General features: G+C 46.2%; 1 protein-coding gene across 1 annotated transcript in view; it reads left to right on the top strand.

Moving 5' to 3' along the window:
* LOC104530611 (glutamate receptor ionotropic, kainate 4) overlaps positions 1 to 27,061 on the top strand; it is a 127,265-nt gene that overhangs the window by 49,594 nt on the left and 50,610 nt on the right. The window contains exons 2-6 of the mRNA XM_010175258.2: positions 1,932 to 2,096; positions 8,867 to 8,964; positions 12,621 to 12,786; positions 18,256 to 18,434; positions 21,720 to 21,773. Of these exons, the coding sequence (XP_010173560.1) occupies positions 1,932 to 2,096; positions 8,867 to 8,964; positions 12,621 to 12,786; positions 18,256 to 18,434; positions 21,720 to 21,773 (662 nt within the window). The remainder of the gene's footprint in view (positions 1 to 1,931; positions 2,097 to 8,866; positions 8,965 to 12,620; positions 12,787 to 18,255; positions 18,435 to 21,719; positions 21,774 to 27,061) is intronic.

The following is a 27,061-nucleotide window of genomic DNA, read 5'->3' as shown; positions in this document are numbered from 1 at the left end:
TTCTTGCATAAAGAGATTAAGATTAACTGCCCTAGCTTTGCAGATAATGATGTTGCTTGTGTGTTAGTGGAGCAGAGGAGATGGTGTCGCCTGAAGGACTGAGAATGTTCGCCAAGACATCTGTGCATATCGTACACCAAGTATTGATGTGTGTCTCTTCACCAGTACTTAGTTCAGTTTAGCTCTCTTAAAACTGGGGGAAAAATAGGAAGAGAAGGAGTTCTTGAGGGGATATCATCGGGATACAAAGTAAATCAGGTTAGCATGGACCACCTTTGCTTCACCAGTGGATTTGGTATCTAGTTACCACCCACAGCTGGGGTTACAGAGTTGCTCTGCAGTTATTTGTCATGAGAGGAGAGATCCCACTGGGATGAGCATAGCAAGGCTGAGAAAGGAGTCCTGAAATGTGATGCAGGTTGGTTGTTGAAACTGGGCTATGCTTTGAGATTTGAACTGGTTCAGAGCAAGTCTCAGAGGCAAGAAATCCAAACTAAAAGGAGCCTGAACTGGAGACAGGTTTATTCATTGGGCTGGGCTGTGTTGGAGGCTCTGTGTATTGGAGGTAATGAAGTGTGGTAGGTGCTCAGGCACTGGGGGAGCAATGAGGACCTCCAAGGCACAAACCAGCCCTCAGAGGAATGTGTTTGCAGTCCCACCCACAGCACAATGTCACCATGCTTCTCTATCAGTGGTCCCAGTTAGCTGTGTCTCCACAACATGTGTATCCTTGGCCTCTGGTCCCAGCCCTTGCTCTCAGGGAGGCGGGATACCTCCCATTTATAGCTGATGTACTTTACTTCATCTACCAGTTGATTTGCATGTTTTGCTCTGGTTTTCCCTATCTTAAAAAAACCCCAAAACAAAACAAACCCCAAACCTGCTGCAATGCAATCATATCTTTCAGCAAGTCACTTAGCTGTTGTAGTTAGTTCCATGTTTCCCTGAGACACAAACCAGCAGAGCCCCACTAATCCCTGCTTTGCTAACCTGTGCGTTGTGGGGCCTGATTCAGTGCTGAGCTGCGACTCTGTCTACACCTTGGCAGTTCTCAGCTCCCTTTCGGAGTGATTTTTGGAAAGGGGAGATAGGAATTAGTGCCTTTCTAATATACAGAACAAAAACCAATGCTGTTCATCTCCAGGTATGACTGAATAGCTGCATTCTGGGAGGAGACCTCCTATTAACAAGGATAAACCCATTGGGATGTAGAAGTTATGTCAACTGATAATGAAACGCTGTGATTAATGCTCGACTCCACTTTCTTTTTGCCTTCCATCAAGAAAATAAAATAATACCCCACACTATCTCCCTCTGCCTAGCACAGATTTGAGTGGGCAGGCCCAGGAGCTGAGTTCAAGAGTCGAGTGCTTTCTGTTTGAAAAATATTTGTCCCTTTCCACCCACGGCTGCCCACATGCTTCCTGAAATATTCCAGCTATCAGCACCATACCAACGCTTTCTCAAACGAACCAAACGAGGCTATCTGGGGACGTTCTTCCTCTGTTGGGATGTGAGGCAACACCCGGATCCAGGCTGTTTGGGGCTGCACAGCTGGATGTCTCTCTCTAGGAGCACCCAGGGTGAGCAGGTGGGTGCTGGTGCTGCAGTGGGTGCTGGGCACCGCCAGCACCCCAGTGATGTAGGCAGCCGTGTCGTGCTGCAGCGCGCCGGCAGGTAACACAGCCGCTGCTGCAAAGATTTCACCGCCCACGTGTCTGGCAGGACCTGTGAGGTGGGTGAAGTGACGGGAAAGGCCGTGCGTGGGAGGGAGGATGCTTTCAGTAGTGGTGGCAGGAGCAGAAGTGCCAACGTGGTGGCTGCTTGCGTGGCAGCGAGGATCCCGAAGCGGTGAGGGGCACAGAGGGGTGTGCAGAACCGAGCCAGGTCCTTGCCAAGCCTAACTGCTGCCAATGCCTTTGCTCCTGCAGCTGCCATCCTGGATGACCCCATGGAGTGCAGCAGAGGGGAGAGGCTCTCCATCACCCTGGCCAAGAACCGCATCAACCGTGCACCCGAGAGGGTGGGGAAGGCCAAAGTGGAGGTGGACATTTTTGAGCTGCTGCGAGACAGCGAGTACGAGACGGCAGAAACCAGTAAGTACTCCTCCGTGTAGCTGGTCCTTCCCCAGTTCTTCTCTCTGCTGGCTTGCAGGAGGTGTCTGGCACACTGTGTTTGTTGCAGAGGACAATTGTGATAATCAAGGCAGGTATGCAAGGTAGAAAGCACCTCTAGGCTCCTCCATCAGCACTTGAAAGATCAACCTGTGAACACGGGTCTCTGCAGAGGCCCTGGCTGCCCGAGCATGGTCAGGTTTGGTGCAGGGTTTGGTATGGCCCAAATGCTGGCACAGCATCCCCTCAGGAGGTGTGTGGGACCTTTAGCAGCACTTGTGATGTGTTCAGTGCCAGCCACGTGTTTGCAAGGGCTGGCCCTGCCTGGGTGCATCCACCACAGGGGCACAGTGATGTGTGAGGGGACGTTAGGTACAGAGGGCGACTGCTGAGACCAGTTTTCATTTGAGGGTTCAGTGTGGTGTTGTGAGGTGAGCCCTGGTGTGGACTGAGAGGATCCAAGTCCCCAATAAGGTTTGTTACCATTCAGCTCAGTGGCTTGGGACAAATTATTTTCTTTAATCTGTGTGTCAATAAACAGAGGTAGTGATGCAGGAGGTGATGCTCCTTTGTAAAGTACTTAATGATGTGCAAATAAGAGACTCTGAGCAAATTCAGTGAAATTAAGTTATTTTTAAAATCCCATGGAATGCTGAGTGTCAGCAAACATGATAGCTCTTTCAGTGCTTTAGATTGGCAGTGGATTTGTTTACACAAAGTGAAGTTAGCAAATAATGTTTAAAATAGTGTGGATTAAAAAGAGATTATTTTGAAAGAGCGGTATATTTTCCACGTTGCTTTAAAGTCACTTAGTGCAGTCAGGTCTATACTATAGGTGTTCCTCTAGATGCCCAACATGTCAGCCACATGCTGATGAATAAAATAGGAATTGATGGTTAGTGTCCTACAGACTTCTCAGGAACGTGAGTGAAAGAAACCAAAAAGATCTATAATGCCTTCTTCCTGTAAGAGGGAAAATAATTTGGAATAAGATAGCTTCCTTTTAGAATAATTTTTAAGATGAGCTTTACAGTTCAGGGGAGGACTATAATTTTTCTTTTTTATTTTTTCTTTTTTTCCTTTTTTTTTTTTTTTTTTACAAGTGGACTTGAAAAAGCTGGAGAAATCATTTTAAATAATAGGGATTTTAGACTTGTTTCCCAATGGTTCTCTGTTCCACGCCTGTGTAATCTACAGGGTATCCCAGAAAGGTGTGGAAGCGTGTTGTGGTCTAGAGTGAGCTGGTTTTTTTTGCATAGCTTTGGTGTTTGTTCTGGGCAGCACTGAGCATCCTTGTGCCTGGGAGGCCTCGTGGAGCCGTGTAGCTGGCACTGCTCAGGAGCAGGTCGCTGGGTAACTGGCAGAAGGGGCTCAATAAGCCTGTGAGATCAGCAGATCGTTCCTTCATTTCCTGAATTAGCGTTTGCATTATTTATAGAAGCGTTCAGTTAATAAAGTGCATTTCAGCAAGTACCTGTGTGTCTATTTATAGAGCCTGTCGCCCATGAGGCAGTCTAGATTTAAGATCATCACATGCAGGTTCACAGGGACTCTTTAAAACAGCAGTTCTCCACCTTTTTGGATCCCTCATCTCTTAGAACTTTTTGTTGGCCTTTCCCATCTGTTCAGGGCTGGGCACATCCTGCTTTTCTAGCACAGCAATAGGGCAAATCCAGTGGCACTGGACAGTTATGCAGAGGGATGGGGGCTGCCTGTATTTCCAAGTGGGTTCCCAGTTTGCCTCTGGAAGTATCCCAAATCTTCCAGCAAACCTCCTAGGAAATGAGAAAATTGCTTCCTACCTGAGCCTTCAGTGTACTTGGAAGAACCAGTAGCATTTTTAGTTCCATTCTTTTTACCTTCTCATAAATCTTCTGCACGTTGTTTAACTTTGCTCAAGGAACAGGCTCGATTGCCAAGTGACCCCAGGGCTACGGTAAAGATCGCGAGCAGGATTTCTTTCTCACTTGCACCCCTGTAAGGCAGCTGAGAAATTTTTCTGTGGGAACATTTTCAAGCAGAAGAATACTAATTTGCTGAGAATTAAGTATTTCAGCAACTGTGGTGTTTAGGCAGAACATGGAAATGGGAAGAGGCAAGCTTCCATTTCAAACCTCAGGGTGATTTTCTTTGTTTTCTTTAATTTGCTCCAATTTCCACTTTTTACATTTTGTAAATCAATCTGATTTGATTTTAGTTAAGCGAATGTTCACATAATTTTGCAATATGTTATTTACTTTTTCTTCAGAGAGAAAAATATCTTCAAGCATTTCTTACAAAAGGAAAAATCTGGATTATGCATGGCTCTGCTATTAATGTCACTGAAGTTATTCTTGATTTATACTGGTAGCAGAGGAGAATCAGATCCTTTAACTCAAAATTTCAAGGCTTTCAAATGTCTGACTCCTCGGCTTTAATACGGCACTGATATTTGTTATCACACATAATATTAATAAAAGCAGTTTAGACGGTTTAACCTATGACTGCAAAGCTGTTATACATCTGTTTAATACTGTTCTCAAACTTCATGCCCTTTGAATCACCCTTAAATATCACAGCTAGCATGCTTAGCCGACTGATCTGGGAATGCTGTGATTACACCTCTTCAGTGATATTCTGTGTACAATTAGTGTTTCAGGAGAAAAAAAAGACTTTTTGAGAGTTAGTTTTTATTTTAGTGTTGAGCTATTTTTCTTTCTTTTTATTTTCCTCCTGACTGACTCAAGCATCTTTACTGTTAGGGGGCCACAAAATCACAATTGCTAGAGTAGGTAAAATATGAGTCAATCTTAATCGCATTCGTGCATGGTTCAGCTTTATATATGAATGAAAGCAAACACTGACTGTTCCTGTATGTGACAGCTGTGAAGTCCTGTGTTTTGAAATGAGTATGCAGGGAAAGGTTATGGATAGAGCTTTTTTTGCTGTTATAAGTAAAGCCTGTTCTCTCTTTGTGTTTGATGTTTCAGCTCCTTTTATGGAGATCCAAAATGACTTGTTTAATCATGTCTTTGTCTAAAACACCTTATTCCTTTTGATATCCAGGGAGGGACAGATTTTCTACTTGTCACTCTGTCCCCTATCGCCTCATCAGTCTTTTAAGCAGCTTTCTGTTAATCCAAACATCTCAAGGCAGGTCAGCAGTCAGAGTGAGCGAGCAACTGGAGTATTTTTAATTTTTATTTATTCACATCAATATTTCAAAGTGCCTGATACGTCCTTTCAGTGACATTGGCTGAAATGTGCTATTAACTGTCCTACCATTTTTGTGATCCTGTTGGATTTCACATTTAAGCTCACTCTGCTTGTGGGTTCTTGTTAAGAAGCAGAAAGAATGTTACAGGGAGCAGTCTTGGAGCCGTGGTGCAGGATGTACTCTCTGTAACACCGTCTGTTTATGCACCTGGTGGTTTTTGTATGAGAATCCCATTCTGACCAGTCCCTGTCATTCAAGATCCTCTGATAATGTTTGGCAATCATGGAAATGCTGAGGTAATTGCATACCTTCCCTGCTCATTTATTTTCAATTAGAGGCAGGAATCTTCTTTACGTGCCATTTGGAAACCTTGTGTCGGGTATCTGTATGCAGTGAAAGAGGTGCTCTGTTCTGCACCGTGGGTGAATGCTCTCACCTGAGCACTTTCAACCATGCTTTGAAAAGGGGGAGTTCATGGAAATGCTTGAACACTGCCCTGAGATCCCAGGAGGTGAAAGGCACTGTCTAATGGTGACTAAATGGATGTATATACATAAATAATGCAAGAGCTACTCATTTGTTATGGTGCTTTTTCGTGTTCAAAAATAAGCACATATTTCCATCTTCCTTTAAAACATACCTTGCTGTTTACTGAGTGTCCAGATCTGTGCTTAATTCCTAAATATACTTGTGAAAAGCGTTGAACACACCATGTTGCATTGCATCCTGACACCCACCTGAGCTGGCGTGAGAGCCACCTCCTAGCTCCAGACTGTAGGCTGTGCTGGAAGGGGGACAGGAGCCTCTGATGCCACTCGCAGCTTCTGGGTAAAGCCCATAACTGCATTCATGGAGTGTCATGGGACATCTGAGCTGCGTAAACTGCAGAGGCAGAGAGGACCACATACAAGTAGAAAGGCAACAATCATCAGCTCACACCACTGAGGAGTTGCCTCTGCGTGAGGACAGGAGGGGTCCTGTCCTGTCTAAAGCAGGGCAGGTCTCATCAGAGAAGGGTGTACTCTGAGGTGTTTTGTTTTAAGACCTATGTATTTTAAGAGTATTGTTGAGAAATGTCTTTGCTAAGCCTGTTTCTTGTTTTTCTGTCCCACTGTCCTCCAGGATGTTAGGAAGAGTCCTTCCTGGAATAGGAAGAGATCTGAGTGGCAGGGGCTACTCCAGTATCTGTGGTTATAGTCCATGTGGTTATTGGGCATGAATTTTTGGTACAGGGCCGACATTTTTACATCCCTGCAAGTGCTTGTCTGAATCCTCAGTGGCCATGATGGTAGCAAGGTTGAACCTTTTCTCCCTGTGGAGACTAACAGTACCAGGTAACGTTCTGAAATAGGAAATGTGTTTGGATTACAAGAGAAGCTTTCCAGTAGAGGTCAAAACCTTTGCCTCAGGCACCTCCACTTTGTTTCCGTTCATTTTCCTTAATTTCACTGGATGTTTCACCCTTGGAATTGATAAGCCAGGTCTCTTTCTTCTGACAGTTGTTGCAACTCTGTTGCTATGACTACTCTAACCCACTTCTTGTTCTCAATGCCAGAGATAAGTAGAAAAGTGCTCACCAAACTTTCCTCTGCATGCACAACAAAACTCTCTCCAGGACTTATGCCTTAATGACCTGTGGATAAAGAGGACTTGGAGCAGCTCCTTCCTCCTAGATGCCGAACTGCAGAGCACCCAAAGGGTCTGGTGCAGCCGCGAGGGACTGATGAGTGCCCCCTGAGATAGTGTTCGAGGTTTTCAAGTTGCTGGTGCTCTTATTTAAAAGGATCTTCTGAAGAGGTGTAAGTGCCTTGTAAATTTTTAAGCACAGAGGAAAAGCAATTCCTTTGAAGATGTTGCAGAAAAATATCACTTGTTCTGTAGCAGATTGAGATGGTGGAGGGTATGAGAGCACGGAAGGAAGACCCAAGAGAAGATGTTTGCATATCATTGGCATCTTCTGTAAGATGTCAGATCACTTGGTATGTATAGGGACCTAGTAGTACATGGAGTTTTGCCTTCAAGTAGCACTTGGAGAGAACCAAAAACAGTTCCCCAAAGTTACAAACTAAGTTCTCAGCTTTTGGCCTCATATTCCAGTCATGAGGCTATGGAGAGTTATGAAGTCTAAGGCCAGAGATTACCATCTTATCTTCTGCAGAAAACAGGCTGTAGACACTTGCTCAACACTACATCAACCCCATAGCTCGCCATTCTGAAAAAACCCCAAGTGCAGTATAAGCTCTAATTTCACATCCAGTCTTGATTTAAAGACTTGAAGTTGGTAGAAAACCTGCTCTGATATGTAGTACGACAGTTTTGATGATGAATTCCCTTGACTACAAAAAAATATGTTCTGGTTTGAAATTTTCTGTCTCCTTTTTTCCAGCTGCTGAATCTAGATAACTTTTTACAACCATCACAAAAGCTTGTCTGACATGTAAGCCAGGGACCTACAGTGAGAATGGTGCTCTGAAACAGATCAGCCATTTGATGGAGGTGCTATCTTGAAAATCTCAGCTTTGTGATATGGTGGTTTAGTTTTTGCATATGAAAATGTTGTGAGCTTGCTCTTGCCAGAACTGATAAGTGGTTGCGGTGCCTCCTTTCTCCCCTGTGGTATCCTCTTTCTTCAGAAAGCACTCACTTGATACCAGTTGAGCAAATGTGGCTTTGTCTGGGGAGTGTGTGGCGATGCTGAGGTGGGTCTGGTATTTCAGAATAAGCCGTGGCCAGCAGATGCTCAGATGAGCCTTTTGAAGTCCAGGGATTGAGACACCAGGGGCTCTTGCCTTCTGTTCGCAAGGCTTTGCCTGCACAAAGTGCTCTGGAGGAGTGTTTCTGAGTGACATGGCTGATTGGGATGGCAGTGGGAAGGTGACACCAGCTGGGGTAGTCCTTGGAGTGCCATTTGTCTAAATTTGTGCTGTGAATTAAAAGGACAAAAGGTTGCAGTTTAACCCAGGAAGATTGAGGGAGGAGATTTAACTTCTTCATGTTCTTAGAGTCTTTTTATTGTTCTGCTAACCTTGGTGGCATGGAGCCAGAAGATTAACTACTGCCAGAAAAAAACAACAAATGAAAAACAGTAATACTATCCTTATTATTACCACTGAGCTCTGCAGAGGATGAGGGGAAAAAATTCATACAAGTTTGTTTGCTGCTAGATGATCCTTTGAAGCTAGGTCACTGCTGTGTCACTTCCATAAACTTTGGTAAATGTTTTATCTTGGAGCATAGCAGATGGGGCCAAAAAAGGGATGTTATAAGAGAGAAACCCCAGTTCTGAGTGAGAGATGAGGATAGCAGGGCTTTGGGGAGGGTTCAGGTGGGATTTAGAAAGGCTGGGGAAAGATGAAGATGAGGGTGTCAGTGTTTCAGAGGGAATAGAGGGATTTTGAGGGGAGATAAATGACTGGGAGTATGCTGTGTGAAAGAGGCAATATCATGTCTTTAGTAAGGTGCAGCAGGTACATGACTGTCAGCTGGAAGTTGAGGATGAAGTCTAATGCATGTCTCCTGAAGTCTAATGCATGTTTCCTCTCCTTGGTGCCCACAGTGTGCCAGATTCTCCCAAAAGGAGTGGTAGGCGTCCTGGGACCTTCCTCAAGCCCAGCCTCGAGCTCTATTATCAGCAATATCTGTGGGGAGAAAGAGGTAGGTGGAAACATCCTGTGTTGGAATAAGTCTATGCCCTTGCACCAACTGACTTGGCCCCAGTGCCCTTGTGCCTGGTAGCTGCCCAGGGCTGGGAAGGTAACATGGGAGCCCTGGCTCCTTCTTCCCAGCAGTTCCTGGCAGACCTTGGGCAAGAGCGGAGTTGCCTGATGTGGGTAAGGGGCACTGCAGAGATCCTGACCCATTCCCCAGCCCCCACCTTCTGCATATTGTCCTTCAAGCCAAAGATGCTCTCAGTGGGCTCTGATCGCAGCAGTGCTTCCTGCTGCCTGGTGTTCTCCCTGGGAACTCAGCATTTTGCTGGTGATTTAGTAAGTATGGATTAGGATTTTTAATTTACCACTATACCGAGCAGCAATACCTTCTGTGCAGATCCCATGCAGAAGGGCTTTCTGCAGCCTTGAAGGGTTTAGTTCAAGAGTCTGGTGTCTATGCCAATCCCAGCCACAGCCACACAGCTCGCTGCAGCTTCCAGCTCTGCCTTACGCTGCCTTCTCCCGTGCCTGAGTCTGCCTCTTGCAGTTCTTGTTCAAGTCTGGTGCTGTTTCTCAGTCATCACTGCTGTATATGCACACCTCCCCTTTCCACCTGTGCTTCCCAAACCCTCTCTAGCTGATGTCCATGTGCCTCATCATCCCCAGTGTAGTATTCTGTCCCAGTGTCTCGGCTGCAAGGCAGAGCAGGGACGTTAGACAGGGCCAGCCTGAGTCTGCCTCTTGCAGTTCTTGTTCAAGTCTGGTGCTGTTTCTCAGTCATCACTGCTGTATATGCACACCTCCCCTTTCCACCTGTGCTTCCCAAACCCTCTCTAGCTGATGTCCATGTGCCTCATCATCCCCAGTGTAGTATTCTGTCCCCGTGTCTCGGCTGCAAGGCAGAGCAGGGACGTTAGACAGGACCAGTGAGGTATCTGCCTCAGGTACTCCAGGATATCCTTGGCAAAGATGACTTGCTGTACTCATCTTACCTGCTATATCGTCCTTCCCATGATCCGTCTTGGCTTCTAATCATCACAGTTGACAGCTTTGTTTATTGCCCCTTCTCCTAATGCATGTATTCTTGCAGCTTCTTCCTTTTCCTTTTCCTCTCTTTTCTGCCTCCTTTTTCCCTGTTTTCATCTGTATCACCTTTTACTTCAGCTCCCCTCACATCCAGCACTGCAAAATGTGTCCCATCTGACTGAGGGGGACAAAAACCTGGCGAGTGCACATCCTGGCCAAAATTCCTGGATGTGACATGAATTTGTGCATGTACTTGGAAAGCTGCACCCCTTTGTTTGCTGCTGTTCCATCAATGCAAACCTTTTTTATCTGTGTCCAGCCTACGTGCCTGATTTAATATTTTGTAAGCCTTGAACCATCTTACACTGATCTGGCTCTGCTCTCGGGGAAAAGAAATTGAGTTCTCTTCTCATAGTTCATCCCTTTAAAGCCAGATAACATCTCTCAGCCATTTAGTAGACTCTCTCTGGAGCCCAGCCTTCAAGGAGGGGAGTGCCTGGAACAGAGCACTGTAAATAACTTGCATTCACAAATGAGTGCCATTCTTTGTTCCCTAAGAATCAGAAGTGTTGAAGAGATGGAAGAGATCTTTTAGACCTAGTGCTCTGGGCTACAGCAGGATGGGTCTCTTGAGGGTATTTTGTAGTGCTTTCTCTAGTTAAATGTCCCAGACATGTGCTCCATCCCAGGCAAAGGCAACTCTGCAGTAACAGATTGCAAGTGTTTTTCCCCTGAAATTCATACTCCATCTGAGTCTCTGATCTAAGTCTCTTCACTTCCCCCCCCCACCCAGAAATGAAAGGCAAGTGCTAGCACACTTCTAAGGTGTTTGATTCTCAAGCTTGATCTCAGCTGCCCTCCTAGTGATGTAAACCTGCAGTAACTCCCTGTGATTTATATCACAGTAGGATCAGTTGGTGCCACTGTGTTAAACATGGTACAGCAACCCAGCCAGAGCCATTGTACTTACAGCCACCCATCGGGTACAGGAGAATGTCCCCATTTATCACCAAGGCACTATATGGTGGAGTGACTGGCCTGATGTTCACCTGTGGTAAAACTGGGGTATGAACCTATGTCTCTTGCGTTACCCCTCTAGTGGGATAAATCTTTGGCCCAAAGATTTCCTTCCATCCTGTCCAGAAAGGGGTGTCTCACTGGGACAGAGCTCTTGGAAAGGAGAGGAGGGTTCTGTCCTCACAGACCAAATGTGAGATCTGACCCAGGGCTGTGATCAGCTCTGGGCACTTGCAGGAGCTGCCATGGTAGTGGCTGCCTTCACCTCTGTCTGCATCTCTCTTCTCTGGCAGCGGTTTTTGCTGCAAGTCTCAGACTCCATCTGCTCCCAACGGTGATCAGCATGCTTGTCCTGGAGCTGCCCTGTCTGCTCTGGTTAAAGGAATTTCCCTTTCGCTTACAGTCTGCTTCTCTCCCTGTTAACAGAACTGGTGATGAGGGCTGAAGAGTGAAATCAAGGCAGATAGCAGCTTATTATTCTTTAACTTTCCTATTGCTAACCAAACAGCTCATGCCATCAATAAAGCAGCCATCACAACCTACTAATAGCCTTTCCCAAGAGCAGAGAGATGGGAGACATGGGACGATAGCTTCCGGAAGGACTAATAATGGAGGAAAAGAGGACTTGACATTCTCCTAATGAAGCTGAAGCAGATGTTTCCCTTTCTCTGCCTTCTATTGCTTCCATATAACTCACTCAGCAAAAGGAAAACAATATTCCTTTTCCTTATTCGCCTGAACCCCTGGTGTCTGGGCTTGATCTATCAGCCTGCTGTTCCCTCTGGAAACTGCCAGGGGTGCAGCAGAGCTGCCTTGGAGAGAGCCCTCAGGCTGTCTCCCTGGGAGGCTTCCCTGCTCCCCCTTCCCCAAATTCCCTGGGATCCAGCATCCTACTCCTGCCCCCTGCTCCACTGTGTTAGAGACAAGCGCAGTATTATTAGGACTCGCGCTTACAGTCCTGTGGATCTTGCCCACTGTATGGCCACCTGTTACCTCTCTGCTGATCAAAAAAAAGCCCAAAGCTTCTGGCTGCTGCATCTGTTCCTCTCTCTCCTGAGCCTTGCCAGTGCAGGGTCATCTTGTTCTTGCCTTCATCTTTCCTAATTACCTGACAACGCATCAGTATTGCAGGCAGAGGTGGATTTGCAGCACTTCATCCATCTAACACACAGCAAAGGTCTGGGGGGCTCCAGCATGGGCTGTGTAACTCCCTGCCTGCCTGCAAAGCATCCTCCCTATTTACCCAGGCAGCAAGCCCGAAATGAAGTGTGGGCCCGCTTACAATTAGTGCCCAAGCTAATGAGGTTGAACTCATCCGGAATGGTTTCCTGTGCTGTAATCACAGCCCCTGTTGCCTTTCTCTGAGTGGCTCAGCAAGACTTTTCCTGATCCACTCCTTCCTGTGGCTTCTTGTTGCTGCAATAATTATTTTCCTCTGCTCTTGCACAAATCCCACCCTCCTCTCTTCACTCCAGTGATGCTTCTGCAGTTTTATTGGGATATTTCAATTTCTGCCTGCTGTGCATTTCACACCAAAGGTCCTTTATGGTAGATTTACTTGTTTTTCTTTCTTTTTTTCTCTTTAATCATGTTTTCTTTCCCCTCCTCTCCACTTAGGTTCCTCACTTCAAAGTGGCACCAGAGGAGTTCCTGAAGCTGCAGCTCCAGCGGTTCACCACCCTCAACCTCCATCCCAGCAACACCGATATCAGCGTGGCTGTGGCAGGAATCCTGAACTTCTTTAACTGCACCACTGCCTGCCTCATCTGTGCCAAAGCTGAATGTAAGTCATTGCCAGGCTGGGTTTGGCTGTCCCTCTGCTCCCAGTGCCTATCTCCTTATGCTTGTTTGGTGCCTGTTGGAGAAGGTCCTACAGGCAGCGTGTGAGAGCTGCCTCGCTGTTGCTTCCCAGGGTGTTTGTCTTGCCTGGTTGTGGTGGCAGAGTCTCTTCTGTTGGCAGCAGGCAGGCACTCAGTCAGAGCAGCCTGAAACAGCAGAGATCTACTGGGCAGGTTTCCACCCTGTTGCCCCGTGGAGGTGTTTATGGTGTTTGTGAGAGCAGGAAAGGGGATTGGGAGAGACTTGCCTGCCTTCTGTTTGACAATCTGAAGGGTGTTTTGCTTGCACAGATGGGGTTTTGAAATAATAAAAAAAAAAGGCTTAGGCTTGTTTCTAGAGATTATTTTAGGCAAGTAAAGCTTTTTGAAATATGTCTTTCCCAAACCCACATGCAGTTTGTGGCCTAAAAGCAGGACTTGATTAATAGTCAATACACTGCACACCCTCTTGGGCTCTGCAGCCATACATCTGCTGGTAATTGTGCATCTGGATGCTGGAGCATTCACCTCAGCAAGACCATATTAATCTCTGCATAACTCTCCTAACATGGCAGGAGCAGGCTCTGCATCAGAGTGGTTAGAGAGAGGAAAGTGTGTCCTTTTTAAGGTCAGTGTGCAGGTAGTTAGCTGCTGTGTAGTAGCCTCTCCAATTTTGCTTCTATTATCCTGTAGCCAGATTAGTTAGCACTGGAGTTTATCATACAAACAAGCCTAGAAGAGGGGCTTTGAAAAGGCGTGTGGATCTACTGAGAGCTTTGAGGATACTGGCAAGAGCTTAGCAGTCTCTGACCATGGGGCCAGATACAAAGGAAAGGCAACATCCTTTCCAGCCAGCCCCAGGCAAACTTCACACCAGCAGCTGTCCAAGTTAACACAGTGTTGTGGCAGACTCCTGCACAGGGACAGAAGGGGTAAGAGTATCTTTGCCTTTTCTTTTTGCTTTATATACCCTGAGGAGACCACATCCTCAGCTGATATAAGTAAATTACCTTCAGTAGGCATGCTCAGGTTTACTCCAGCAGTGCACCTGACCCTAAATTATGCAATTAAAATAATTCAAATGGTCTCCTACATTATTTCTAGTGCTGGAATTTTTCATTGTCTAACCTTCAGCAAAAAGAAGGAAAAAAAAAAAAAAGAGGAAGAAAAGATAATTAGGTTTTTCACTTGCTGTGCAGCAGGCTCACAGCTCTGTCCTTGTGCTGCTGCCAGGCACAGAGCACACACACACATCAGTACACCCCTTCTCCCCAGTTACATGCCAAAACATGAAAGTGCCTCCCATTGAATGTAGCCTGGTATTAATATGATTCTTCATTTAAGTGCATCAAAACCTTGGGAGTTGAATAGCTCAGCTTAAAATAACACCCTTTGAATTGAATTGATCCAGTTTATTTTCTCTGATATTCCTGGATAACTCAATATTTTAGGATGTGCTGTGCAACCCTAGTCCTGCCCAGGGAAGCAGTGGGACAGGTGCCTTTCATGCATCTTGCTTTTTGTGCTCAGTAAGGACCTTATCTGAGCTAGGATTGAAACACAACATGCTCCAACTATAACAGAGTGCAGAAAAGGCATAATCCAGATTCATGTAGGAGCACAAGCCTTCACTTTCCCTTAGAACAAGCAGTGCTCCTAAGCACAGTCCTTAAACAACTGACTCGAGGCGCTTTGGGCTTTCAGAAGGTTCCCTGAAGGCAAATAAGGGGAGCATATGAGCTGTCTGCTCATCAGTGAGGAAATGCTGTTTTGAGGGATATTACTATTTAGATCCCAGGAGGGAAAGTCATAGCTGTTTTGGTTTAACTACAAGGCTGTCTGATAGAACTCCTGGGTCCTATCCTGTCACACTCATACTAACACTGTAAGGAGTCATGTTCTCTGGGGACTAATTGTCATTTCTTCTGGCAAAAGCAGAAAATGACCCTCAAAGTCAATGGACTTTGGCCAGCCTAATTGTAATGCAATAGTGAATAGAGTAAGATTACGTGACTCAGTTTCTCTGTGGTGTGGAATAAATAGGTATTTTGTGAATTGCTCTGAAGTCTTGACTTGGAAGACTTTGTGTTATTCCACAGAAACTTAACCTGAAAAGACAACCAAAGACAATTAACAGGGGTGCATGGACTTCATAGGAGCTAGGAAATAACACCCAGGGCTTAGGAAGGGAGACCAGGCCACTGGGGTCAAAAAGCTTGTGCATGGCCTAGGGCTACAATGCTGTGGGGTGTAAGAGCGAGGCTGGACTGTTCAGACAGCACATGCCTGTTGCAGCCTTTCTATGCATGCTGGTCCTTGCTTTAGTACTTCAGAGTTGCTAGGAGGGTTCTACAAGTGTTCAGCCTGCAGAGCAGCCTTCCAAAGTGCCAGTCTGTCAGCAGCAGCAGCATCTCACATCCTCTCGTCATCAAACACAGGGGAATCTCTTCAGATAATAGAGACTTCCCTCCACATGACAAGAGGAGCTGCAAGCAGGCGGCCTGATGAGGCTTCAGGTAGGATCTAATGTGCTGGAAATGATAATTTCATTGAGCCAGAGGAGATCAACTGCTTCCTTTTTTCCCTCGTCCCAGTCTATGCCTGATGTGCTTTAGAAACTTAGCACCTGGGCTCTGCCTTCCTCACTGTGAAGTCTGGGGTGGCTCTCTTACCTGGGCTCATGTCCCAGTGAGCTGTGGGCTGGAGGAGAAGGCACCAACAGAGTAAAGTCAGCAAAGAGAAAAACAGAGGAAGTCTTGTGTGAATTGCAGACTCATAGCGATTGGCAGAGGGATGCTCTCCAGTTTGCAAGATTAATTACAGCTGAGACATACAAACTTGAGCATTAAGGAGCAAAATCTCATTTTATTTCTGCAGGAAATTAAATAGAAATGGTACATTTCCAAAGGGGATGTCTGAAGACTTTCCCTCCACACACCCACCCCTTTCCATGAATTTCTGTCCCCTTGAAAGCCACATCATGGTGTAAATCTGGGCTTCTCCCACAAGCAGAGTGGCATGCAGAGTAGCAGAGTTTTCCCTTTTCTTTCAGGTCTGTCCAAAGCCAAGAGCCACAGGGCCACGATCCTGGGAGTGCTCTGTACTGACCACAGTGCAAGCATTCCCTGCTGCCAGCCCGTGCTTCACTGTGGTGGTTGCCTGGGAATGCTCTCCAAAGGTGGAGTGTTTTATGTTCAGTGATAGTTCTGGGGACTTCAGTCCATGGGCTGTAGTGCCAGCAATGGTGGGTCCTGATGTCAGTGGCCAGGTGTGCTCAGCCCTGGGTGCAGGTTTGGCAGTGAGTGCTTGAGGAGCAGCATCCATTGCTGCCTCCCCTTCTCCTAAACATCTACTTTGTTAAATGCCATGAAAATTAAATCATTGTGGGGAAAAAAGGGTAAGTTCCTATAACTTTTTTTTTTCATGCAAGACTCTTATAAAGTTATTAAAGTGTTCTTTCAATCTTCCTCACTTTTGCAGCAGCAGGTTTTGCTGGGATGAGCTGTAAGTAAACTTGGTATTCTTAGGCCTGTTACTTCCAGCAATTTGTCTGGTCCCATGCAGATGTGGAATAAGGTGAAAATAAACCCCACAAGGATCAAATGAAGGGCTTAGGTAAAATTTACTGTTCACTTGAGCTGGCACACAAAAAAGTATTCATGTGAGGTCTAGTCCATGTGTCCTGTACAGAGTGAATTCAGTAGCTAGTGAGAAAGAAAAAGAAACCAGTGTGATCCAGAGAAGTCCTGGCTGCTGCTGGTTTTGTAGTCCCTTGCTGAGCCTCCTGCCTGTACTCAGAGAAAAGGTAAGAGGCAAATCATTGTAAAGAGCTCAGTGCAAACTTGGCTTGCTGAAAAACACTCATTGTGAATGAGAGGCTCCTCATCTTGGATGTATCTCTTTTAATGCACTGCTTTATTACCTTTGCAGAACACTGGGAGTCCTTGAAAGCAGCGCACTCTGACGCTGATCACATCGTGTTGTGTTGCTTCCCCAGCCCCTGACCCTCTGGTGAATGAGTGGTTTAAGGCAGGCAAAAGTACAGTTGGGTTAAGAGCAGAGCTCTGACTTGAGGATGGGTTCTGCCCCTTTGCCAGCTGGGACGTGCTTCTGCTGATAGTTCTGTCCTTTCCAGTTTCCTTCAGTTCAGTTTTCCCCCTTCTTTTAGGATTGTCTTTCTGTAGGGACAGGATCTGTGACCATGATAGCCGTCTGTCTTGCTAATGATTACATCTGGTGGTCTCTTTGGTCAATCAAACTTGACAGGAGGTTATTTCCTGATGAAACTCAGCAGCTGGGTAGAAGAGACAGACTCTATCAAATATGCTGCCTTGACTAAGAAAAGCTGCAGCAAGAGCTTTGGCGTCTTATTAGACATCAAGGAAGCTATGGTTGCAATGACCTAGCTACAGGAAAAAACTTCAGTCAGAAGAGCTCAAGGCAATAGGGCACAAATCCAGGGAAGTCAGGACTCATCCATGTGGGTGCTCACTGATTATTACTTATTTTCTTCAGTTCCCATCTGAAGGGGAAACTTGGTCCTGCAGGCCACATGGGGAGTGCCAAGGTAGCCAGACTCCTGGCTCTTTCCCATGGCTGATCACATCCAGATGCTGCCTGAGGAGAAGAGGGATGCACTGTGCTGGGGCACTGGGCTCAATGGGGGCATGGGGGAAGCAGAAATGCAGGTGGCAGGGCAGAAAGAGGGGAAGAGGGCTTTGACGTGGAGGTGGAAGGTGGGTCTCCAGAGACCTTGCCCAGTGATGAAGCTGCTGGACTACAAATGTTGTCCTACTTTACTCTCTAATTTCTCCATAAAGGACCAAATATGCTGGGTTTTTTGTTTTATTATTGGCTTCTTGTTGCTCTAGGAATTCCCAGTCCACAAGTAACTATGCACAGTTCTAGGACCATAGTCACAATTCTTTTTTTTTTTATGTAGACCTAAGGTTGTTGTCATTGACACATGCCCTTGGAAGATAGCAGCTTTCCATCAGAGTGCTTTAAGATCTCCAAGGTGTATCAAGCTGTGCCTTGCAGGGCACTTAGTTTGGGAGCTAGTAATACAAAGGCTCAGGAGGAGGAATCATCCTCCATCAACCAGCAATAACCAGAAGAATCCTGTATGCAAGAAGATAATGGAGAACTTGTTTGGACTCTGGGGTTCTGAGTGAATTTGTATCAGTGATCTTATCTCTTCCCAAGAAGCCTTTGGGGCCACGTTTTGTCTGGAGAACAGCTGGAGTAGCTCTATTGTTTCCCATTCCCTGCTGGCCCAAGCCTGTGCTGCAGCCCCAAATCCTTTCCTTTGCAGCACAGACAGAGAACTGCAGGACTGCTTCCTACCAGGGATGACTCTGGGCCATAGAAGAAATGCTTTTTGAGCCAAGCATAAAATTTAAAAGTGCTTGTTTTTTTCTCCCTTTTATTTGAAGGCCTTTTAAACCTAGAGAAGTTGCTTCGGCAGTTCCTCATTTCCAAGGACACCCTCTCAGTTCGGATGCTGGATGACAGCCGGGATCCTACCCCTCTTCTAAAAGAGATCCGAGATGACAAAACAGCTACTATCATTGTGCATGCCAACGCTTCCATGTCTCATACCATTTTGCAGAAGGTAAGTGTCTCTTGTCACAGTCGTACATGTGGCTGCTTCCACTGAACGAGATACGGCGTGCAGTACATGAGCGTGCACATGCAGGTGTCCTATGATAATGGAGTGTAAAAATTCCTGCAGCAACAGTGGAAATGGTCTCTGCTGAGAGGGGAATTGCTAGTGATGGAGTTTCTGGGGAAAATAATGTGCTCTCTCTTTCCAGGACTGTATCTGGTTTAATTGCTCTGAGCTGATGTGTTTGCTTTCTAGAAGTGCTCGTGGCTTCTATTGCCATCAAACAGCAGTGGAGGGCTGCTTAGTGCTCTGAAATGAGTCAGTCAGTGCCATAGTTTTTTCTTTTATCTCCAAGTACATTTCTAACTTTTTTGCTTCCTTTTTTATTATCTTATTAACCAAGATTTTATTTTAATCATGTTTATTTTTAAATGGTCTCTTGCTGCAGTTTTTAGCATTTGTTTTGATAGTCAACTTCAAAATTGAGCAGTGACTCCAGATGGAGTCTAAAGTTGTGTGTAGTATCCCACATCCTGGAAGGAACAAGTAGTACTTTCCTGAATGGATGCGGGATCCAAGTGATGGGTTCCCCCCTTGGCTGTTGATGCAGGCATTACACACGGTGTCCTGGCTGTGTTATCAGGGGGAGTCAGTCATTCAAAGGCCTTGACTCTATCAGATTTATCCCTGCTGACAGCCAGCAGAAACCATTAGAGCTGTTTTTATTATTCCCTGTCTCTGCTTAAGATTTTTATTCCACTGCTTGCAATTTTCCATTTCTAAATAAGTGAGATAGGGGGAGTTTTGGATTCCCTCTATGTAGGGAGGGGGGTTTTGGTGGGATTTTTGTTGTTGTTGTTTTTCTTTCTCTTTTTTTTTTTCTCCTGGTCCCTGTTGCCTGCTGCCTGGCTGCTGAGGGCTGTCCCCCTCCTCTGTTGCTATAGTGACTTCCCACAGGCACACAGCAGTGCTCTTCAGGCACCGCAGTCTCCCTTCCTGGCTCCAGCATCCTTCTGCCATGGCTGATAAAGATGTTGGAGATTGCCATGATTTTTCAGCAGTTCAGTAAAACCTGATGTAGTCTTCCTGGCTAGAGGATTATAGGAATGGAAGGTAATAAATAATGAGCTTCTGACTGGCAACTTCTTGCACCTTGGATGGCTAGAAAGTATTTTCTTTATAGAGGTGCAACCAGAGCAGGGGAGAGAGGTTGTGGTGAGCAAGCAGGTAGATCCTTAACCCCTGCCCATAGGTCACCAGAAGCAAGAAAAATGCACTATAGGTCTGAAAGTGACTTGTGTAAAACCTGCCTCAGGATTCTAGTCCTAGCCTCAGACAATGAGAGAAATTGCAATTTCTCATTTCTTACCCTCCACATATGGTCTGGAGACACATGGTTGCTTCCTCGATTACCAGCCCATCCCAGCTGCCCAGCTGCCCACCTGCCAGTGGGCACATTAAATGGATGGGAGCGATGCTCGCAGGAAGCACTTTGTTGCTTGCTTTGATTTTCTGCTCTTGAAATCAAATGCACTGACTTCAAAGTGGGTCAGAGGGAGAGCTGACATTATTGCTGTCCCCAGGAAGTGAGAAGGGAGGGAAATGGGCACCAGCTTTTATTGTGTAGGGGCTTAAAAATTAGGCAGCTGGCTGGAAAGCTGGCTGAAGGGCAGATCAACAGCTTCCTCTGGAGTCATGGTGCTCTTTTGGTCAAATGACTTTGCTATGTCTGTTTTGCCACCTGTGCAAGGGACAGGGTGACAATGTGCAACTGAAGGGCAGGGGCACAGCCAGATGTAAGCCACCATCAGTCATCTGTGGGCATCTAATCTATGTCCACTCCCACTGCAGTGGTGGTGACCTCGGTTTTGCACAGAAGTTGGTAAAGAACAGGCAGGAATGGAGAGAGGTGCAATGTAAGCTTCCCCTTCTCTGCATCTTTCCTTCACTCACTTTGTGTTGTTGCCATCTGTCAGCTTCTGGGGGAGATGGAAAGGGACTAAAACCAAGTAAGAAGGTGCTGCTTTGGTCCTTCCTTCCCTGTCTCCAGTTCCTCTGTGTGGTCTGGGGTGATGGGAAAACCTCTTTGCCAAGGTCCGGAAGCATGATTTGAGACCAGCTGTGCTTGGCAGTGAAACATAGGCTTTCAGGGGGATCTGCAGATTAATCCTCTACTTTCCTGAACATCTGTTCCCACAATCAACTCCTTGTTTACTGAGAATTAGGAATTTTGGAAAAGGACTTCAATAATCTGGTCTGTGATCAGTAGAACAGATCATTCCATGGAAAAAATCTCTGTCCTCTCTGCATCTCCATACACTTTTCCTCTCTTTTTTTTTCTGTTTCTGTGGCCATCACAACCCTGTCTAAATTCTGGAGAACAGTCTGAGTTACTAGGTTTCATTCTAATTAATTTGCAGGACTGGAGCCTAACTCTGAGTGATACATGTGGGAAAACCACCACTGGGATGAGTGTCCTTTTTCTGTAACTCCAGAATAGTTTTTTCTACCTTGCTCTCTGCATCACAGTGTTTGTAGAGAAAAGAGACAAGCACTGAGCTCTCTCAACTGCTGCTTCCCCTCATTATGTGCAAAAAGATGTTGATAGTCACACAGGAGAAAAGCAGCAAACCTCAGCCAGCCTCGCTTTCCTCCAAATGCACAGTGCACCCAAGGAATTCCTCATAGAATTGTATGATCATTTTGGTTGGAAAAGACCTTTAAGATCATCGGGTCCAACCATAAGAGCCCCCAAGGGGCTCTGGAGGCCTTGGGCTGGGGCTGCAGGACCTTGCATTGCTGGGGTCTGTATGGTCCGTTGCTGGTAGGGGTGCAAAAGCTTTTGCTTCCAATGGGCATTTTCCTTCCAGGTTGTCCTCCTTGGCTGGATACAGCCACAGGATGGGCCACATGCAGAAATCCCTGAATGTCATCTTGCAGAGTGCTGCAGAGGTAGCAGGGATGGTCATGGGGGTCTGGAGCTGCAGCTTGTGCAGTGTCAGGTGGTTTCTCTCTGCCAGGCAGCCCCTGTGCAGGCGCTTTGTCAGTGCTGTCACGGAGAGGAGACCTTGGAGGTAGGCTTGGTTCTGCTGAAAAATTGGTTCCCCAGACTTTAATTTCACAGGTCAAATTGTGCTGCTGTGTCCCACCCTTCCCTGCCTGCAGGAAGACAGCAGCACTCGCACGGAGCGATAAGGATGAAAAAGCAAATGTGGCCCAGTCTCTGCCTTGCTGGAGTGGAGATTGAAGATTGTCAGGCTCTGGTCTAATCTCCTTTCCTCTCCTTCACAGGCAGCTGAACTGGGAATGGCGTCTGCCTATTACACGTATATCTTCACTAATCTGGTAAGACTTTTTTTTGGCTTTTTTCCCATGTGTGTGTAGAGCCATGTTAATGGGAGCTGATCTTCCTGGTTTGTTGGGAGCATTGGGAAGAGCCATGTGCTGGTGGAGCAGGGGATTCACAGTGGAGAGGGAAGGAGACAAGGAGGGATGTCCCACTGCAAACCTGAGCATCAATCAGGGGAAGTCTTGCCCTGACCTTCAGGAGGTGAAAGCTGACGGGTGCCCAGCAGCGCCCATCAGTCCCATGCAGCTGCCAAAGGCAGGATTTGTAGACATTTAAGCTGGAACTGGTGTGGAGGTGTGTGAGTCCTTGGGAAGCACCAGCAGATGAGTGGTTCCTGACTGAGGGCTTGGGAGGGTTACACTGGAGGTGTCAGCCCCCGAGCCTGTTCCCTGCACTGGGAGAAGGGCAGGCTGCGCTGGGGCAGGCGTGTGGAGGGGACTTGCAGCCCCGTGTTTTTCTGTTACTCCTTTGAGAGCAGCTGTATGAGACAAAGGAAAGATGATACCATAAATGTTGAGAGGCAGAGCGGGGTATATCTTCAGTATGGCCCCTGGTGATTTGGCTTTATAGCTACTAATAACATTAATGGGGGGATCGTGCGGTTTAAATCCCTGAATACTGTGCTAAACAAGGAGTAATGGGCTTAAGCAGCAGCAGGGGGAAACCCAAAATAAACATCAGAGAAACTTCTCTTGCTGCAGCAGCCACAAGGCTCTTGAACAGGCTGCCAAGTGGTGTGGGGGAAACGCTACTGCTGGGGAGACCAGATACCTACCTATTAATGCTGGTGTGGGGATGATGGAAATCTGAGCGCAGCAGGATGGGCTGCATGATTAAGTGGAGGTGCCTTCCAACCCCAAATGATACTCATATTCTCTAATTTCTATTAATATTTATGCCAGGGTGTGCGTGTGCCAGGAAAGCCAAGAGCTGAATCACGCTTTGTGTTTGGGTGGGAGACAGACGGGAACGGATGGAGCCAAACGTGTAGGCAGGAGAGCTGGAGTGGAGAGGAGGAGGGGGAAGGAGGGAAATTGAGGGGTTGAAAGCCAAGAGAGCAACTGAGGCAGAGAATGCAGGAGCGATGGGGAAGGGAGAAACCAGAAGAATGCAGGGGGAAAAAAAAAAAAGCTACTAGCTTCCTACCTGAACTAATAACATTCTGATTCCTGCTTAGTGCTCAATCCATAGGTCCTAACCTTGTTCCCTATCAGTCCAGCAAGAACAAGCATCACTGCTCCTGTTTATCCCCATGCATGATTGGCACTGGGCAGGAAAGCAAAAGGGAATGGATGTACCTGGAGGGGATCAGCCAGTGATGGTGATGGGAGGCAGAGCTGTGCCCTCGGGAGGTGAAGGTTGTTTGGGGTTTCTTTTTAAGGCAGTGGCTGCTGCTTTGTGCTTTCTCACCCCTAGTGCCAGCCCTGAGTCTGGGTGTAGCTGTGCTGCTGGTAGAGCTGGTAAGAGATGGTGACTGTCCCCATCAGACCCTGCTCACAACACTAACCATTCCAGTCATGTCCCAACAAGTAGTTTTGTTTTTGCCCTCTGGTCCCAATAACTGTTTCTTCTTCCACTGTGCTGCTGGTAGAGCTGGTAAGAGATGGTGGCTGTCCCCATCAGACCCTGCTCACAAAACTAACCATTCCAGTCATGTCCCAGCAATAGTTTTGTTTTTGCCCTCCGGTCCCAACAACTGTTTCTTCTTCCAATTGCCCTCCTCAGTCCTGGCAGTTGCTGTGCACTGCACAGACCGAGACTATGAACATCATAAGGGTTTTCTATTTGTACAGGACCAGCACAGTGGAGTCCATGCTCCTGGATGGTGCTTGGACCACAGAAATAACTATAAGCTCACCACCACCACCACACTAGTTTTGAGCATGGGTGTGATTATACATTTGCCTGAGATCAAGAGGTGAAATTTGTCTTTGAAACTCATTCATCTAGTGTAATGCAGTTATGGCAGCTAAGCAGGTGAGAAAGAAATGAATTTTGTTGCCATTCACTCTCACAGGATATTAATCTGTTTACCCAGGTTATTTTACCAGTTTGTCCAAAAGACCGGCCGTCAGCAGAACTAACTGGATTTTTGGCAGGGACAGTTAAAGAAAGGTGACATCGGGCAAAACCTGGGCAGATGGAAGAGGTGTTTAAGGAAATTAGTAATATTTAAATGGGGATGAAAGATGGGAGTGTGCAATTTAGACTAATAAATCTGGAGGGATTATCAAGCTTCTAATGAACCCTCTGAGGTTTTGCAATCACTGCCTAATAGAAAAGATAAAATCATAGTGAACTGCTGTCAAAGGGAGCAAGCAAAAAGATGGCTTTAAATGGAGGGAGAAACCATCAGAAGAGGAACAGACAGTCTGTGTAGCATTAAGCTACTTGGAGATGGAAAAATATTTCAGGCAAAAAAAGAAAAGGGGATAAAATGCTGAATTAAACACCTGCCTGGCGGCACTAGAAGGGAATTCTGTTTCTGTCATCTAGCATTAATTTTATTTAATAAGCACATCCCAGCCAACAGCTAGTTGTGTATCGCAGCTCTTCTCTCTGTGGAGTGTTAGATGGAGGCAAGTTGCTGCAACTCACTTGGCCCCAGTCCATGGGGAGAGCGATTTGGGGGTGACGGCCCCTCCATAGCCAGCCTGATGACTGCAGATAGCATCGGCGTTGCAATCCCTGCTGTTCAGTGGGCAGGCAGAGCAGCACGTGAAGGCAGATGCCAGCCTTTGGCAGGAGATTGCAGGAGCAATGAGGAGGAAGTCCTCGGCCCCCAGTGCATTTTCATCAGAGCCAAGGCGAACAGCCCAATGTAAAAATACCCACAGGCTAATTTACTGCATGCAAATTCATTATCAGCCTCCTTCAGCCAGCTCAAAGGACCCTTTTTGTCAGCAACAGAAGCTCAACAAATTTTCTAGGAGTCTTAATGAAACTTGCAGAATAGAGCAGGTTGGTTGGGTTTTTCTTCCCCGTGTCCATCATCTGCGTTCAGGGTACTCATGGCAATTGAACACCCATTGTCCTCAGTCCCCTTGCAAAAAAATAATCTTGGTTTGACCCAAGTTTCTGCCTGACATCTCTACATGGTGACAAACTGCCCTGCTCTGGGACTCACCCTTCTGAGAGGGCTGAAATTTCTCAATGGTTAATGGCAAATGCTGACCCAGGGGCCAGCTGCTCCCTGCACCTTGGCTTGTGCAGTGCTGGGATGAGCTCGGAGCTGCTCGCCATCCCTTCGCTGCTCCCTGGCAGGGCACAGGCTTTCTCTGTGTCCATGCAGCTTATGACCATGTAAGGGGGCAATGGTGTGCTCCATAATAATAATAATAATGCCAATACATAAATAGAGCATTACAAGCAGGTGGTTGTGCACAGAAAAAAATGTTCCTCCTAGTGCTGGAAATCCTTGAAATCAGCAGCAGAGAGCAGAAGGGGTGTTGGATGCCTACAAAATCCTGTGCTACTATTAATTCTTTTAGCTTGTTAATTCTTTGTAGCTTGTTGTTTGTTTTGTCCTTCCCCCCGTTCCCCCCATTTGGTGTTTTTGTTGTTGTTTTTTTTGTGTGTTTGTTTGGGGCTTTTTTCTAATATAATGTATGGACCTCAGGCTAGACTTAAATTTCAAAGCATTTATCAAGAAGATTAAATGGAAATAATTGAAACAATTAAAATTATTACTGTAATAAGGAAGGTGTAAAGGAGTTTTACTAGTGCCTTAAGTCAGATGGTCTATTCATTGGATGCAGGTTTGTGTGGAGGTGGTGTTGCTGATAAAACAGCTGCTGCATTCAATTTCCAGAGACCAGATAAATCAGTTTTGGTTTGGGTTTTTTTGTTTTCTGTTTTTTCTTCTTTGTTTAGTGACTTATAAGGAGATTGGCCTTCATATAAGATGAGGTTTTGAAAGCTGAATTGTTGCTCCAGCTGCCCCATTGGAACTGGAGGGGAAACTAGTATCCAAGTCACCCAGACAGCATCACATGTTTGAGGAGCAGCTTGTCATTATGGTAACATCCTTTGGAAGGAGGGAATGACATCAAGTAAAGCAGAGGGAGAGTGGACTACAGCTTAGTATTTGACCAGGGCTGTGAAGTTTAGGTTTTTAGTCCTGCTGTTGTGAAATGACCTTCTCTTGGTGAAATGACCTTCTCTTTCTGTGTCTGGTTCTGCAGCATGAGTTCCAGCAAAGCCATGGTGTTTGGCCCTGCTGCACCAGGTCTGTCAGCCACAAGCACCCTCGCTCTCCCTTGTGCCAATGAAGAACAGGGACTCTCTTGTTATACTCTGACAAATTTTACCTTGCAGTCCAGTCAGCCTTCCTGATTCCCAGCAGCTGATGCAAACCTTTTTGTAGAGTCCCGATAGTTCCCTGGATTTATGGTTCATATTTTCAGTGGCATGTGGTAGCAGAGCAAACAAATCAGGTTTTGCAAGGATACCAGAGCAATATCTCCTCATTCTAGTTAGCATGGGGAAAGGAGGATTTAGATGAAGTGATAACTGTGCCTCCCTGTGTTTTGCTGCCTGTGCTGCCTTACCTGTTTTAGGTTTTCTTTATGTGTTGGTCAGAGTCCATCCTGTACTTGATTTCCAGCTTTTGAGTAAATCATTCTCTCTGATATAGCCCAAGCCCTTTGCTGTGAGAGCAAACCTATCTTTTTCCCTCTGCCCTCGTGCTGTCATGTCCTATTTGTCTTTCAGACTTCCTACCCCTTGTTTTCCAAGAGCTGTGCTTTTCAGGTCCCAACATTAGCACTTGACCTCTTTGCTCTTTGAGGATTTGTCATTCTTCAAACCCCAGGCTCCCTGCAGAGAAGTTGAAGTAAATTGCTTTTACTAAGGATGTAGGCAATGTATTTTCCTAAAGTGCTCTCGTTTGACAAATAGCCTCCAAAATTTAATAGCTCTCCTTGCATGAGGAGGTAAAAGACCTATCCTGGGCATATGGCACACTGATGCTTTTGCCTCCTTGCATGAGGAGGTAAAAGACCTATCCTTCTGGGCATATGGCACACTGATGCTTTTGTGATGCATCAAGTTGGTAAGAGCAACCAGAATCTATATATGGAAAGTTCCCCTAAATTGTCCCTGAGTTCACTGAGATCACAGTTCCTCTTTAACTACATGAATGGCTGAATAATAGTGCTTTGGGTAGATCTCTCACATTCACTTACCAGCTCAAAAGGCCACAATTTGTTGCTGTGATGACTTTTTTTTTTTTTCTTTCAGAGAAATTGATTTTTACATGTGGCCCATTATAAACTTATTGACT

Source organism: Antrostomus carolinensis, unplaced genomic scaffold (genome assembly GCF_000700745.2).
Source record: "Antrostomus carolinensis isolate BGI_N321 unplaced genomic scaffold, ASM70074v2 scaffold4199, whole genome shotgun sequence".
Classification (NCBI taxonomy): Eukaryota; Metazoa; Chordata; class Aves; order Caprimulgiformes; family Caprimulgidae; genus Antrostomus; species Antrostomus carolinensis.
This window is presented reverse-complemented; position numbering and strand designations above follow the sequence as displayed.